The sequence below is a fragment of the Trichosurus vulpecula genome, chromosome 1 (genome assembly GCF_011100635.1).
Source record: "Trichosurus vulpecula isolate mTriVul1 chromosome 1, mTriVul1.pri, whole genome shotgun sequence".
Classification (NCBI taxonomy): domain Eukaryota; kingdom Metazoa; phylum Chordata; class Mammalia; order Diprotodontia; family Phalangeridae; genus Trichosurus; species Trichosurus vulpecula.
Window position 1 is genome coordinate 147,191,649 of NC_050573.1, and position 17,090 is coordinate 147,208,738.

Below are 17,090 nucleotides of genomic sequence, written 5' to 3' on the forward strand. Positions count from 1 at the left end.
TGTTTTACGTCTCCTGATAGAAAGGTAATGAACTATGAATGTAGATTGAAATATATTTTTCTGGATGTGGCAAATGAGAGGTTTTGTTTTGCTTGACTGTATGTATTTGTAGGGGGAGTTTTATTTTTTCTTGTGAGGGCAAGGGAAGGGAACTAGGAAGGGGAAAAGACTGATTTTTGTTTGAAAAATAAAATAAAATTGAGTTATTTTATAAAATTCATTAAAATTAATATTTCCCCTCAGTCAGTTATTGGGTACATACCCTAAAGGGATTAAAGACAGAAGAAAAAGTCCCATATGTGGATCAATAGCAAAGCATTTATTAAGCACTTACTGTATGAAAGGGACTACCCTAGGGGCTGGGGATACACAAACAAAAATGAAAAAGTCCCTGCCCTCAAGAACTTATGTTATAATGAAAGACACAATATATACACATATAAGTATGGGCAAAATAAATGTAAATGTAAGGTGATTAAATACAAGGCAATTAGGGAGTGAGGACACTAACAGTCCCAAAAGCTAATGTGATCTCAGATTGTACCATGAGAGCCATAGTGCCTAAGGCAAAGGAAGTGTTAGTTCTTCTATACTCTACTCTGTTGAGATTATTTCTAGAATACTGTGTTCAATTTTGGATTGTAGACACTTAATAAATACTTGTTGACCTTACTTGTTGACTGGATATCATACTGATACACTAGAGAATGTCCAAAAAAGGCCATCCAAGCTGGTGAAAGGTGTCTACATAATGTCCTTTTGGGGAGTGGGATGAAGGAAATGGGGATGTTTACCCTAGAGAAGAAAACACTTTGGGGATCATGATTATTCTGTTTGGTCTAAAAGGGCAGAAATAAGACTTACTATATGGAAACTTCAAAAAGAAAAATCAAGAGTTTATACAAGGAAACAATTCTTCAGAGTTATTTGAGTGGAGTTGGCTGTCTCCAGAGGGAATGGGGTCTTCCTCACTGCAGGTCTTCAAGAAAAGGCTGGATGATCCCTTTGTCAGGCACATTATAAAAGAGGCATTTGCTCAGGTACGGATTGGACTAGATTATCTCTTATAATTCTGAAATTGCGTCAATGTTTTCTTTCTTTTTTCTTTATAGGATCCTCTTTTACTGATATTGGTAGGAGTTGGTATTTTAAGATAACAAAGCAGCATGAATATTTTAGGTTAAAATATCATACTCATTTTTGTCAAAGTAGATACTCCAAAATACTGCCTGTCGTTCGTTCGTTCCTTCCTCCCTCCCTTCCTTCTTTCTTATCATCTAGCCTTTGCTTGAAGACACCTAGGTTAAACATCTTGAGTTCTTTCCTCTCATTCTATGATGGTGTGTTTCTGTCAATAATTGGCCATCAATCCTTAACGAGAAACAGTATTTCTTGTATCTACAACTTCAAACAATCTGGAGAAAGCTTTGGGCATTTACAAAGAGCCAAGTTTTGTACCAGAGGAGGCCCCAATAAATTGGTTGCTCACTTCTGTCTGAAGTGATCAGATTTTGGTGAACAGGTTGGGAGAACATTCTTTTCTCCTCAGGACAAGTTAATAATTTAAATAAAGCAGGGGCACAGCAGAACCTTAAACCACTAGTGGTAAATGTGGTGACTTGATGGTAACTTATAAATGGTCACTATAAAATAGAGACCGACCCTACAAGCCACACATGCAGAGGGGGAAAATATGCATCCTTTTGTCCCCAGATCAATCTCTATTAAGAGCTCCATTGACAGCCAAATTTCCTGCCAAAGTGGGTCCCAACAGATTTTTAGTACAGCTGAGTCACTCAACAAGAAAAATCTGATCCACATGTGAAATAAAGTCTTGGTGCCAAAATTAAGTACTCGGGCACGTAAACAGCACCTAGTGTGCAGTCCCAGAAGCTCTCCAATAACTGCTTAGGAAGCACTGAGGCACCTGAATTTGTGAATTATAAACGGCTCAAGGAAAGAATAGCTTCTTAAAATAATACAATTAATATCAAGATTTGATTCTGCAATTAAATCTTATTTTGCTGAGAGATTTTCCTTGTTACTGTAGATAATAATAAAACTGAAAAGGGATATCAATAATTTTGCACTATGGAGCATGAGTCAGTATTTTTGTAGTTATTATGATTAAGCAGACCTATACAAATGCCAATGTAAATCAGGAAATGAAAAGACAATATGGATAAAAGGAAGATAAGCAGATTATTTTTGTCTTCTAATGTAGAATGAAAATAAAATGATGTGGCCTAACTTCAGACACCCATTGTTTGTTTTGAGAACAAAACTGAATTTTATTGCAAAGTAGTTCTGTATTCCCTGCATTGTCACATAAGTGTGATCAACGCCTGTTAAGACTAAGCTTCCACCATATGTAGGGCCAATCAGTAAGTGAAAGATTTTTCCTGCCTATTCAATGGGCCTCAGGTGGGGCCAACAAAGGCAGGCCTGATTAGAGGCAGGCTCACATCCTTTCATTAACTAGGTGTGACCCCAGTTAAGTGATGTGGGTATGAAGCCCTCAGGGCCCTAAGGGAAGTTGCTAAGACCAGAGCCAATGGCATTTGCACTGAGTTCCAGTCAATCAGATGCCGGCTAGGACTATATAAAAAGAGAGCCCAGAACTGAGAAAAGCAAAGCAGCAGAACTGAGAGCGGCAGGATTCAGAAGCAGACATTAAGAGGACATTGAGGCAGTGAGACCTACAGGAATCAGAATTCAGCCCAAGGAGAAGGAGCAGGAACTTGGAGTCTACAGAGCTGCAGAAGAGAGTGCTGAGCAGAGAGCTAGAATTTGTGAGTGATTGTTTACAGGAAGGCCCTAATAGGAGAGAAGGTTACAGGATGACCTGGCTCCTTGCTATTTATTGTGTTACAATTTCCTTGTTGCTACATTGAGGTGGGTTTACTGGCTTTGGAATATTATTGCTATTATATGGAATTGGAATTTCTGGTCCTGGGATTGGATTCTCTCATGTCTAAATAAATGTTATACGTCCTCTGCCTTCTACTTACAGAATTTCTCATACTTTGAGATTCCAAACAATTCAGGCATGTTCTTGTTCATCCTCAAGGTCATGAATCTTGCCTTAGTGATATACCAGAAAATGTTACCATCATGCTGAACTAAAAGTTTTTTCATATTTAGGAAGGGGAAGCAGGGGCAGGGTGATAGTGGTAGAGAATAAATATTTATATAGCACCTACTATGTGCTAAGCACTTTTTACAAATATTGTCTCACCTGATTTATGACTTAAGAAAATTTATGGGTATTTCTGGATTACACTGAAAGCATTTTACTACTGTCTACTAGATGCTGCAAAGCATGTCCATCAGCAGCTTTTTGGTCAGTTTCTGCATGCATTCATTCACTGAACAAATATTTATTTGGACTTATGTGCAACAACACACTTTGAGATGTGCTTACTAAATACCCAGCATCTCCTAGGCAACCGTATTCAAATGCTTTCAGTGAGCCAATTTCTCTTCATATTTTCTTCTCTATATTTCAATGCAATTTCCTCTAAGACATGTCTGACAATTTACTCTCTAGTACAATATTTGGGAAATATCTGTTGTGTTGTCCTGGGTACATGCCAGAACATCTGAGAAATCTGAATATTTCAATTTAAGATACAAAAATCTGAAACTTCTCTTTTTTGCTTTGAAGTATAAATTTTTGTTTTATAATTTACAAAGTGGGTGATTTCAGAATGCTTAGTATAGGTAACTTTCTGGAAATGACATCTAGAGTCATTAAAAATCTTAACTTCTAGATTCATTAAAATCTTAACTAGGTTCTATATAATGTGGCTAGCACAAGGTCTATTTAATTCTAATTTCCATTCAAATAGTGAATTTCTCTGCCTTAGTTTTAATGAAGTACAGCTACAAACAGTGAAACATCATGCTAGTTCTTGCTTTAATGGGATACCCGGACTCTTTTCCCCAAAGAATGATAAATCTTCCTTGCCAAAAAAGCCAAACTTCTGTTTTCTTACTGTCTTCTCTTTATTCCCAGCTGGAAAATTGTAGAAGTTACTGGCTACAAAGTAAAGCGAATGAACTCTGCCTCTTTGCATCTATCTCCACTTGGATTATGAGAAAATGTTTCTATGATTTTCAAATTGTTTCCTTATGGGACTACATTGTGTGTTACCATATATAAAGATCTTTACCTATGTGACTGTACTGTACATTAATGTAACATCAACAATTCATTACATTTGCACATTCTAGAGACTAATAAACACGCACAGACTAAGGGTCACTACATCTGCAAGGTACAGGCAACGCCCACAATTCACTAATGAACTCATCATCATTTAATAAAGCTCTACAACTTCATATGGACAAAAGCTGTGAAGAACAGTCTGAGTTTCATCTGACAGTGCCCTATCTACTTTAACACATGATCTACAGGAGACCCCTATTTTTGAAAATGAATGCTGCAAATATTTACAAGTGTCCAAATCTAATGTACAACATGTAAACCAACAATCAATTCAAATCTTCATAATTCAGGAACAATGAAACTAGTTATCCTCCTACAGATAACAAAGAGATATATATTTTGAAAATCATTACCATAAACCTGACTGATGATGCAAGAGAAAGACACTAAGAACAACAGGGAAAAGGAGGGTGGGTCAGTGCTACCCTAACACTTATTTATTATAAGATAATGCCTATGGTAGGTCTCTTTGCTCATTTTAAACTCACCTTCCAATCACACACACCTGTCAAAAAAAACAAAAAAAAACACTTTTTGTTAGCTCAGACAGTACTTCGCAGCTTCATTCTACCTCTGGGCTGGTGCATTACAGGAGAATAACAATCAAAGTCTCATAGAGTGGGATTAGAGTTAGGAAGTTCTGAGTTTAAATCCTTCCTCACACAAATACTAGAGGTGTGACCTTAGGTTTCCTCATCTATAAATACAAGGGGGTTAAACTACAAGGCCTCTAGGATTCCTTTTGAATTTGCTCTATGAGGTCATCCTGTTAAATCACCTTGTTTAACGTGGGAGTGTAAGTGACTTGGCTACTCAATGGTACGGCTGGGCCTTGCAGCTAAGCCTCTCCCAGCAGTGCTCTTTCCACTACAGCATACTGCCTATCTATGACTTCACCTCAGCTCTTTCAGGTCCTTCTACTGATGAGCTAGAGAGCTAGAAATTAACAGTTGGAGATGATGGTGCAGCCAGCTGGTACAGTGGATAGAACTCAGGTCCTGCATTCAGGAACGGCTGAGTGCAAATTTAGCTTCCAGTACTTACTAGCTGTATGATCCTGGGCAAGTCACTTAACTGCTATTTGCCTCAGTTTCCTTATCTGTAAAATAAGGATAATAATAGAACCTAATTCCCAAGGCTGTTAACGAGGATCAAATGAGCTATTAATTGTAAAGCCCTTAAGCACAGTGCCTGACTACTATATAAATGTTGCGTGCCATATAAATGTTAGCAATCATTATTATTATTAATAATGGGAATCATCAATTTAATATAACAGATACTTTAGGAATCCAGTGGGAAAGTGAGATGAAGTTGTAAACACTGAAGTGTCCTCATTACTAGACTAGTGTTTTGTACAAAGCAGACATTGCTTTGTTGAATGGATGGCACATTACTTAATTTTGCATATAAGAACTAAGACATTTTTATTTTTCTCATTTTTACTACTACTATTTTGAATGGCCATTTTTGGTCAACTCAAATACATACATGCATGTGTGAGGGTGTGGGTGTATAAAATCTAACCTCTAGAAATCAAGAAAAAGGATAACAAAAGATTCTGGGAAGATGGGGGGAGTAGATCAGAAAATTCCAAGCTCTCCAGATTTACCCCCCAAATGAGATAAAATAGTGTCTCAGGGCTAACAAAGCAGTAAAAATAAGAGTAGAACAGTGGTCCTCCTGTGACAATAGGAGGAGATGTGAAGAAAAACCCCAAAACGAAGTTTGGTCCCTGTGAAGAGTAAACACCTCCAGGCTAGGTCCCCTTAAACAACAAGCCTGAAGTCCTAGGGTTAGCTGGGCTGGGAGTCGGCCTTGCCCCAGCCACAGGAACTCTTGACTCCCAGGACAATGAGGCGAGTTGGGCATCTGAGCCGGGGAAATTGAGGGAACCTTTGCTGACACGGAACACCATTCCCAGCTGTGTTGCAGAGACTTGGCTCTGGGTGAGAAGAAACTAGCACAGCCCCAATGAGTGTGGAAGCAGTGGTGTGGGGACTCAGCAGGCTGTGGGCATTTATTGGAGGCTGGAGATCTTGGTTTTGGTTCCAGGCCAGAGGGAAGAACTGAAGGAGGATATGGGGCCAGAGACACCAACCCCTATGCCGCAGCCCTAGAGGTAATTACAAAAATTAAGCTGCTACAAATTTTTAAAAAATGTGAAGGCAAAGAAGAAAGAATTCAACCATCTCCGGAGTGGGATGCTGAGTGTACCCAGATCATACGACACAATGGGCAAGAAAATTAACAGAAAGATAAGACAATATAAAAGGTAGCTGGGAAAGGGCTAAAATAAAATTCACACAGACTCATAACATTCTGTATACATTACCTCCAATAGCAGGCTGCATTTCCTCAGTTTTGGGGAAAAAAACTCTGATTATACTTGTGTTGATATAGATCAAAGGCAGGTTGCGGGAGGTCAGAGTGTGAGTCCTCATGGGCTGACCGGGAGATTTTCTTTTCACCTGTTGAGTTCTTGGTAGTTTTGCTTGAAAAATGCTTGCAATTGCATTAAGTAAAGGAAAACAGAGAACAACATCAAATGCTTGTGCAGAAAGGAGAATCTCATGAAGAAAGTGAGGTGAGCCATCTGTTAAGCCTTCACATAACTTATGGAAACTTTTTCGGTCACTTCTTGATGTTAACTTATGCCGGACATTTTTGGTTACTGCTTTTGTATATGTAAGAGAGAGAAATCCATGCTGTTGATGTGAACCATCTAAAAGTTTTGAAGTTGTCTGTCTCAAAAAAAAGGAAATCACAGTGAAAATTCCGTTAGAAGAAAAGCTTGAACATTTCCGAATAGAGAACAATTACCATTAGCTTTCTGCTCTCTCATTTTTATTCCTAATTCACCTTAAACATCCTTTACTGAGTCCCATTATTTATTAAATCCCACTAGGAAGGGTTTCTGAACATAGTATAGCCTACTATTGATCTGTATGATCTCATTCAAAGATGCAAATGGAGCTGTGATCTTTAGGATCTTATTTCCTTAAGTATCAAGTTAGGATAAAAAGAAGAAGGTCTTCAAGAATAGGTGCTATCATAGGACTCAGAGTTGGAAGGAATCTGAGAGACTGTCTAATCCATCTCCCTCATTTTACAGATGAGAAAGAGTGAGGCCTAGAGACGTTAAGTGACTTGGTGAAGGTCACACAACTGGCAGAACTCTTTGAATTAGATGGTGAAGACTGGGTATTGTAAAAAGCAGTATCATTAATGGTACAGTGAGTTCTCAAAAGATCCAAAAAACTAGAGCTAATCCCCTATCTTCTGTAATGAGTAGAGAGTCATAGGACATTCCTGGCCACCACATGCAAGAAAATTTTATATCTTCCCCTCTGCCATTTAAATTCTGGATAAGGAATCTTCCTTGGGTTCAATGTGACAAAATTAACAAAGTATTTTTAATTTTCAAATTTTATCCTTAACAATTATTATTCTCTGTGTTAGTACCTGTCATATATATTAACCTTGCTAATGAATAATATCTGCGGGGCATGGAGAAGTGATCTTTTTCCAGCTATGGTGATGAAATTATATCAAATTACCTTGCCTGCTTCCTTCCTGAGCAAAAGCATGTATTTACAAGGTGGATGACTGGACAAAGAATGCTAGCTGAGGTTACAGAAAAAAAAAAAAGATTTGCCCCTAGGAAAAGCCCAGAGCACCTCTGTACTCCGTCCTGGTCAGAGCAGACCACACCTAGAATACTCTGTTTAATTTGGGCATCTCATTGAATGAAAATCTTGCCAAAGAGAATGGCAAAGAGTTTCAAGATTATGTTATGTGAGGATCAGGTTGAAGAAATGAGAATATTTAGCCATCAGAATAAAATAAATTTGGGGGAACTATGATATCCCTTTTCAAGCATTTGAAGAGTTGTCATTGGGAAGGAGGATTTGGCTTGTTCTTGGGTTCAAAGAAGAACCAGGAGTAATGGCTGTGACTTGCAGAGGCAACTTAGGCTTGATTTCAGACAAAAAAAAAACCATTTCAACAATTAGAGCTATTCAAAATGCAGTGGCCTTCTGTGGTAGGTAGCGTGCTTCCCCTTACTGAAGGTTTTCAAGCAAAAACTCTTACCCACTAATAACGGGATAAAGTAAAGCAGAGAGAGGTTTTCAACTTGGGGTCTGTGAACTTTCCCCCCCAATATTGTGATAAATGTGCTTCAATATAATTGGTTTTCATACATATTTTATTTTATGTGTTTAAACACATTATTCCGAGAAGGAATCCATAGATTTTATCAGACTGTCAAAGGGATCCAAAAAACACACACAAAATAAAGAAGCTCTATTGTAGAGGGAATTCTTTTTCAGATATAAACCAAAGTAGAAAAGCCCCTGAGGTCCCTTCCAACTCTGATATATTATGATGCTACATTTTCTACCAGTGATATACTAAAATAGCTGCTTGATATAGTAAAAAAAATATGCATTTTAAAAGTAATTTTCAGTAGTGATCATAATGTTTGCAAAATCTCTTATCTTACTTTAATAATAATTCCTCAGGTATAATAATCATTACCTTCAAATATGCAAAAACATTTGGTTCAAGATGAAAAAAGCATGCATTTGTAACTACTTTAATATTTCTCAGGAATAAAAAATACAGATAATTATTTCCAAAATGCATATAATAAAAGATAGCAAAATATTTTACAAACAAGATAAAATTTGAGGTAGAGTATGCTTCAATATATAAAAGAGCTGCTCCAAAAATTTCCTGTATACCAATTCCTATATAATAAAACTTATTTTCCCCCACTGACTTCCAAAATAAAATCAGAGTTGCAATTTGACTGAAAACATTTTTTTCCTACCAGAAAAAAATGATGTCAGTTGGATTAGGGGAAGGATGTAGAAAGAAAGCAAGATAAGCAGCAAAGCAGGAAAGAGTCTGTACCACAGTCAACCCATCAGTTGCAATCCTGTTTCGAGTCCACTTTTGCTCCTCAGCCTGCTGCCTGTCACCCTGTGACCCAGTGACAGAAGCACATTTAGCACTGTGGCCACCACCACTCCTGTTCCTCCTCTGCCTCCACTTTCTTTTTCTTCTAGTAAAAAGTATGGCCATGAATGGTGTCATTTTGAGATTTTGTAGAGAAATGATTGTGTAATCTTTGGTCTCTCCTCAGAATAGTTCTCCTCTAATTCAGAGTTGGGCTGGCCCTCTCTTTTACTTTCTCCTTGCTTTGCCTCACTTATTTCTTCTTCTGTTCTGTGTCTACTAGACAGAGGCCCCAGCCAATGACAGAAAAGCATGGGAGCCTTTCAGGAAATGTCAAGAGCAGTGGCTGGAGGAGGAGGGACATGATATGTGTCAATATGTATGTGGTATGAAGACAGAAAAGGTTTTCCATGTCTGAGTATCTCAAAAAATCGCTTCTTCTTAAATTGATTATGCAGTTTTTAGCAGTACAGTGTCTGTGTAGTACTAGGTCAGGAGAAAGGCCAAGATGGTGCTTCAGGTAAAGGAAATTTCAAATTTTCAAAACCATTTTAGGGATCACACATTGAATTGTTTTCTGCCTTGCGTTTGCATTAACAAAAAATTGTACTTGTCTAGTGTTACTGCAAGGAATATCAGGACTTATTTGATTGGCAAAATTTAGCATTACCAACTAGATGCCCTGACAGAAATGACTGAAGCTTCACTAGTGGCAGATTTTGCATGCTTAAATAGAATTAACTGTCCTTTTAACATATGAATATTTTAATTTAGTAAAACTATCACTGAAACACACTGATTATATGCACTACAAATGTAAATGTATTTTATGTAAGTATATATAACAATGTTTCATATGGATACAGACATGGAAGAAAATAAATGTAAACAGAACTTCCACTAACATGAAAGCCATTTTATAATTAATCTATTTCAGAATTAAAGAAAGAAAATATTCACACCTTACAGTTTTCTGGAAAAATCTCAAACATGAAATTAGTTTTCTTTGCCACTGACTCAGAAGAGCATACTATATAAGTAGGCATCTAGACAGTTTAAATAACACTGCATTTGTATGCAAATGCATTATTGTTCCTCTGAATCCAAGACTAATAAAAATTTAACACTTGGCTATTTTTAGTAAATTTATGCTATATTATTTAAAGCTCATTGCTATAAATATATACACACATATACATTATATGTTACTATTATATATCACTTACTACATTACTGTGATATACATTTTATATATTTTAAATATATCATGCATATATGCATATGTGTCTGCAATATTAGGCTAAACACAATAAGAAAAAAAAGCTGGTCCACATCTGCTGATAGAAAAGCTAGCATAGATGTCCCTCAATGCTTTATTAAATGGAAGAACAAAGAAAAGAACAAAGCCCATAGAAGAAATATTTAAGGAAAAAATATTTCCATACAAATATTTGTATACAACACCAAAATATTTATGTGTATTCCATCTTTAACAATGTTAATTAAACAAACTGTACTTCAAATCAATATGGTCTATCTAGCTATATTGCTATACTGAGTTTCTATTACTCAAGTAACTTATACAAGCCTCTGGAAGTTACTGGTCCTTATTCCAGGATAGTCCTTTCCATTCAGGAACAATGATATGTGTGTATTTGTCTGTACTGAAGAGAGCACTGAATAAAGTGCTATTGGATAATGGTGGTAAGGGCAAAAGGACAATAAAGGAATGAACTGGCCAGCTTTTGAGTCAGGTATACAAATGGTATGACAAAACTCACTTGAGTCAACTGTTACTTATCAGTTTATAATTCATATCTGGAATTGGAATGTACCACACATGTTTTTTGCAATATATTTATCATTCTAATTATTTTTCTTAAGGTTCAGGTTAAAATGAATTTTGTGCTCTCTGAGGATGGAGTTTATGAAGAGAGAACCCAGAACAGAAGGAGGCTGGATTGCAAAGAGAAGCCAATTCAGAATATACAAATTTATTGCAGATAGTTAACAGTAGATGACACAATGCAGATTAAAATTGAGAAATGACCATATTTTGCATAGTTAAATCTCTTTTATGGGTCACTGTTAATGGAAGTTCTGTAGAATAATTTTTAAATGATTTCTTACAGAAGGAAAGAAGCCAGAGAAATTACTGAAAGGGTCCTGCTTGCAGACGGGTCGAACCAACAAGGTGCGTCTGTTCAGCTTGTCAGTACAGGAAAGGAAGACACCTCCATATTGCCCCAGAGACCAACACTCTTCCCCAAGGCTTGAGGTGATGTACAGGAGGAAAGAGGGTGGAGAGACAAAAAGCAATAAAAAGCCATAAGCAAAAAATTCATATAGATTTAAAATTCTGCTTAAGTCTGCATAGCTGCATGCCTCTGTTTGATATGGCCACAATCTGGACCATCTTCTGCAAATACACAGTTAATGGAATTAAAAAGAAAAGATTTTAGTATAAAATTTCCACTTGCAATTGATAGTAAGAAACAACCCAGCATGAGATTAAGCATATGAAATGATGAGAATAAATAATTCCAAAGAGCCTGTGTGATAGAAATCAATAGCATATTAATTAATGAAAGCAAGCCTATCTTGATTTTCAACAAATGATTGCAAATTTGTTAAATGAGGAAGATACTGACAAACTTTAAGCAGCTTGAAGCAATACAAGATGATTTCAAATATATAAAATCATTTTGAGGTAAGGGTTCTAATTCTGTAACTATTCCTGTTGCACTGAAGAACAAATACATACAGTTTTATAATAAATTGCTATTCTTAAAAATTATATTTACTAAATGAGTCTCACCACTGGTTTTTCTTTGCACTGAAGAAATATTCCTTCAAAATGTCCTGACTGCCAGCCTTCGCCTGGCCTGGAAAACAGAGGTTAACCTTGTCTATTCTCTGTAATTTTTCTGAGTTCACAGAATTTAGCCATAAAAACTATATTTCAAGTAGTTATAACATTAATAACTGCCATCCTGAAGTAAAAAATCAATCAGACAAAGCAATCAACAAAGCAATTATGTAGGACAGATACTTAAAACTCTACATAAATTTCGCAGCAATGACATGAACAAATCACCATTAATGTTATACTCAGTGCTTCAAGGAAAAAAAATCTAAGGCATAGGCATGAAAAACAATGAACTATAATGAAAAAAAGTATAAGAAGTATTTTGATGAAAATAAAATTGGTTAGGAATGAATTCCACTACCAAATACTGGATTGTAAAACAAGCAGTTATCTGCACATCAATATCACAAATTATCTAGTATATAACTATTATAACCTACCATAATATAACATCTATATGTCTTTTTAAAGTACTCCTATTAAAATACATTACATTATTATACATTTTAAAAGACATGACATTTACCCTTAGAATGTATGTTTAATATGCATGAAGAATAATAAAATTCATATAGCTTTCATAGTAGAATCAGATACTTTAAAAACAAAAAGGCTAAGACTTTTACACTACTTGAACATAAAAAAAGAGATGATACTTTTAAAGTCAAAAATTCGTAAGTTAAAATCTATTGGAAACAAGATGCAGGACTGTTTAAAACAAGAGTCCTTCATTCATTTTTCAAAAGTGGATTGAGTAATGGGGAAGGACTTTCATTCAAATATCCAACTGTCATACTCAGACCTGATATCTTTACTATAAACATGTAGTTCTCAAAAACAAAGCACTGTTGAATTTAGTCATCATTTTGATGGGGCATTTATTATGGAAAGCTCAAGTTATTCTTTCAGTGAATAAATATTTATACCATTCAGATCTCCCTGAAACAGGGAAAGGAAGTAATATTTGGTATTTTATGGAGAGGAGGAAGAGAGGAAAAACAAAGTAAGAAATGGAAGAATGTGAGGAAAAGAAACAGAAAAATGTGCATTCAATAAAGAAAATTTCCACTCCTGGAAAATACAGAACTCTTAAGGTCAGGGGAAACTGAATGAAGATGGTGTTATCAGCAATGAAATATGGAGCTACAATCTCTGGACCTGTGACAGTGAGGAACTGCTAACTTGTAAATATTAAAAGAGGGCTGGAGTTGTTCTTAGTGCATGATAAGTAAAATTCCTTTAAACCTGCTGAGGGATAAGAAGTGTGATTTCCTCAAGTAAAATTTACTTAATAAATGTACCGGGGCTTGGAGAGAAAGAATACAAACAGTAAAGAGCAACAATCCAAACAGTGCAAAACAATAATTCAACATGTTGTAAGAAATCCTCCACATGACTCCTTTCTTAAAAGGAACATACCAAACACAGCATGGAGGCAAATGTATTTAAAAGCAATGCGACATGTTATGATGCAACATGACAATGAGAAGGTTTATAAACAGCCCCCCCTTTTTTATAGTTGTGTATTGAATCTGTATTGTTTTTAATTCACATCTATGTTTTCATAGTACCTGCTGAGGAAACCCTCTTCAGTGATATGATCTGTAACTCCTCCGAAACGTAAAGTCTTAGAGAGCTGCATAAGGTACTGAGAAACTTAGTGACTTGCCCTCGGTCACAGTCAAAATGTGCCTAGAAGGAGCCTTGAAATCAAGTTTTCTTGACCCTAAGGACAAGACTACCTCCTATGAATTATTGCTTCTCTAAAAAACCGATAAAACAAAACTAAATCATATTGTACACATATACAAATTGTTGTATCAAAGAACAAATATATAAAACTTTTTTTAAAATTATATTTACTAAATAATTCTGGTTTTTATCATATACACACAAATATACATATGCACACATACATATAATTGAGAAAAATTAATAAATCCACTTATTTTAAAATTTCTTTATGGTAATAAATGTATCTTAAAAAATATTTAATTAGTAACTAAATAAGTTAAAATATAAGAATTTGTAAACTGTCTCCAAGGAAATTTTTTTCCTATTTTTTATTTGATTCTTTTGGATAAAAATGAATGAATGAAAAAAGGATTTATTACTATGGGCTAAAGCACTATGTTAAGCATTGGAGATACAAATAGAAAAAAGCAATGCAGTGACTGTCACCAAGGAGATCATACTCAATTAGTAAGAGTGATATGGCTTTATATTTACCTGCTTCTGTAGTGGTCGATATTGAAACTTTCTATTTTACACTTGACCTTGGTATAAACATCTTGGACATCTACTGAAGCACTGAGATCTTCTAATTCACTAACTACACAGACCTCTGCAATAATAAGCAAACATTAGCATTAATATCTATTTTTCAAGTCAAGGTGTGTCAACAATATTAACAGGGGAAATCTTAATGTATACAATGCACCATAGATCATTGCAAAGTGACCAAACAACATAAAGAGTTTTGCACAGAATGTCATAAACAATAACAGCAATATTGTATGATGAAGAATTGTGAATGACTTAGCTATTCTCAGTCATACAATGATCTAAGAAAATCTCGAAGGACCAATGATAAAAATGCTCTACACTTCCAGAGAAAGAACTAAGGTAATCTGAATACAGACTGAAGCATATTATGCTTTTCTTTTCTTTCTTTCTTCCTTCCTTCCATTTACAAAATGACTAATATGAAAATGTTTTACATGAATGCACACGTATGACATATCAGATTGCTTACCATCTCAGGCAGGGGGGAGGAGAAGGGGAGGGGAGAGAGAAATTGGAACTCAAAACTTAAGAAGAAATTGTTAAAGAAAATTTTTAATATGTATTGGGGAAAAATAAAAAAAAATTTTAAAGTTTATTTTTTTCATCAAAAAGAATTTAATTAGATTTTATAAGTATGTGAGTTAACTCAGTCTTAGTCAAAATGACAGATTAAATATTATAATCGTTTTCCATAGGGTAAGTCCTTTCTCCAATTTTCAAGTGCTTAAATCATCTCCATCCTATAAGTGTGGCTCAACTGTCACCTCATATAATAAGAGTTGACATTTATATAGTAATTTAAGGTTTGCAAAGCATTTTACATGCATTATTTCATTTGATCCTTGCCACAACTTTGGGAGGTAGAGTCACAGTTGTTTTACTCACATTTTACAGATGAATAGACTGGGGTTCAAAAAGGGGTTAAGAGATGCTAATGACCATAAAGCTAGTTAAGAGTCAGAGAAGTGTTTCAAACCCAGGTCCTTCTAGATTTCAAATCCAAGGTTCTTTTCCCTATTCCACTAATTCTCAGAAATAACCTTTTGACCCACATTCAAACATTATCTTAAAATTCCGCACCTCTCTAGTGGAATTATTACGGATTATTTTGCGTTAGTTATCCACGTCTGTTTGTAGTTTGCTCACCTATGCTAATTTAATCTCCATCATTGTGGGGACTATGTCTTATCTAAATTTTTATCTCTGCTAGTACTCAGTAGAGTGCTCTGTATACAAAAGTTACTTAATGTTTCTTGAGTTAAATTTAATTACATCATATACAGAGAAAAGAAAGAGAAGTAAAGAAAAAGAACTGAACAACAGGTTCTTCCCACTGTGGCTGAGTAGGCCTTCTCTGGAGGAAGCTTTTTGGGAGAAATGTATTTCTCATATGGACTTAATGACCTGTTATTGCAAAGGACAATATGTCTTTGCCACAATAGCAGAGGCAACAAAATCATGTTTGTGGCAGGAATGGAAGGAGAAAGCAAGGAATGTGTATCCTTTGTGGCAGCAGAGCATTAATTCTAGTTTCTTCTAGATAGATAGCTGAATTTTACTAAAAATTAATTAAATCCAATCATTGAGAATTTTAAAGTTTGTAATTCTGGATAATGGCTTCGTGTTTAGCAGGATAAAACTAGAATGATGGCTTCTTAAATCATTGAAACAAAATATGTAAGTATGATTGAAATCAAACTGTGATGGACTAACAAATAAAAGTAGAGATTATAACATAAAAATAATATTGATATTTATTTTAAAATATAATTCAAATGAAGATAGTTGTATAAGTTTTCAGAAAGTCCAATATTATCTAAATCGTATAATAAAGAATGAATTAATGGCACTTTACAGGCTCAAAAACAACAAGACAAAGCTATCTATCACCTTTTCTCTAAGGGTATATGATGGTTGTATGTATCATATAGAAAAGGTTTGTTCATACATAATTCCTTAATACCGATAAGAATTTTGATTTAATATATATTAAATTAGTTCACATATCCTTTGAATGATTATTTACCAGAATGGTATATAGTGTTCTAATGTTTCTTTGAAAACTGGATATTAGCTCTAGAAATGGAAGGGGCATCAGAGATTATTTAGTCCAGCATCTTCATTTCACAAATGAGGAAACTGAGGGTCAGAGGGGGTAAATGATTTGTTCATGGTCACAAGATTGATAAGCATCAGAAGCTGGCAGCCAGGTTTTAAATACTGTACATTTCATTTTAGATTTTTGGAAGAGAGGTAAAAATGAGATCAATACCTCTTCCTTTGTGTCCAGGATCTGGAGCAAATAGCTTGATGGTAATTTTTGGTAGCACCCATTGCATCCAGAGGCTAACACGTCCACTTGACCCACCAATGTTGCTTGTAGTTTGTTCCAAGGTAACAGAATCAGAAAATGGGGAGTCATCACCAGCTTGTACAGAATCACCCTAGACAAAGGAAAAATCCATAAAAGAAAGTATGTTCAAAAATTCATCAGACTTGTGTGTCCCTGGGAGAGGTGCTATTTCTTCACTTGAATTCAATGATTCATTTATATCTACCATGTATAATTGTAACAATTATAATTCCTTGCCACCTTTCTAGACCACTTGCGTATTTGTTCATAGATTATCAGGGTGAGCATTTCCTTATTGTAAACTTATTCATTTAAAAAAACTAGAGAATTAGATGACATTGCATTATAAGATCTCAATCCAGTGAAGACACAGGAGATGACATTCA

The 17,090-nt window shown here is 35.3% G+C and overlaps 1 protein-coding gene across 1 annotated transcript in view; it reads right to left on the minus strand.

Annotated features, from left to right (window-relative positions):
- Positions 1-17,090, minus strand: part of VPS13B (vacuolar protein sorting 13 homolog B) — a 1,100,792-nt gene that overhangs the window by 468,526 nt on the left and 615,176 nt on the right. The window contains 4 exon segments of the mRNA XM_036759288.1: positions 6,567-6,975; positions 11,327-11,468; positions 14,295-14,409; positions 16,624-16,795. Of these exon segments, the coding sequence (XP_036615183.1) occupies positions 6,567-6,975; positions 11,327-11,468; positions 14,295-14,409; positions 16,624-16,795 (838 nt within the window).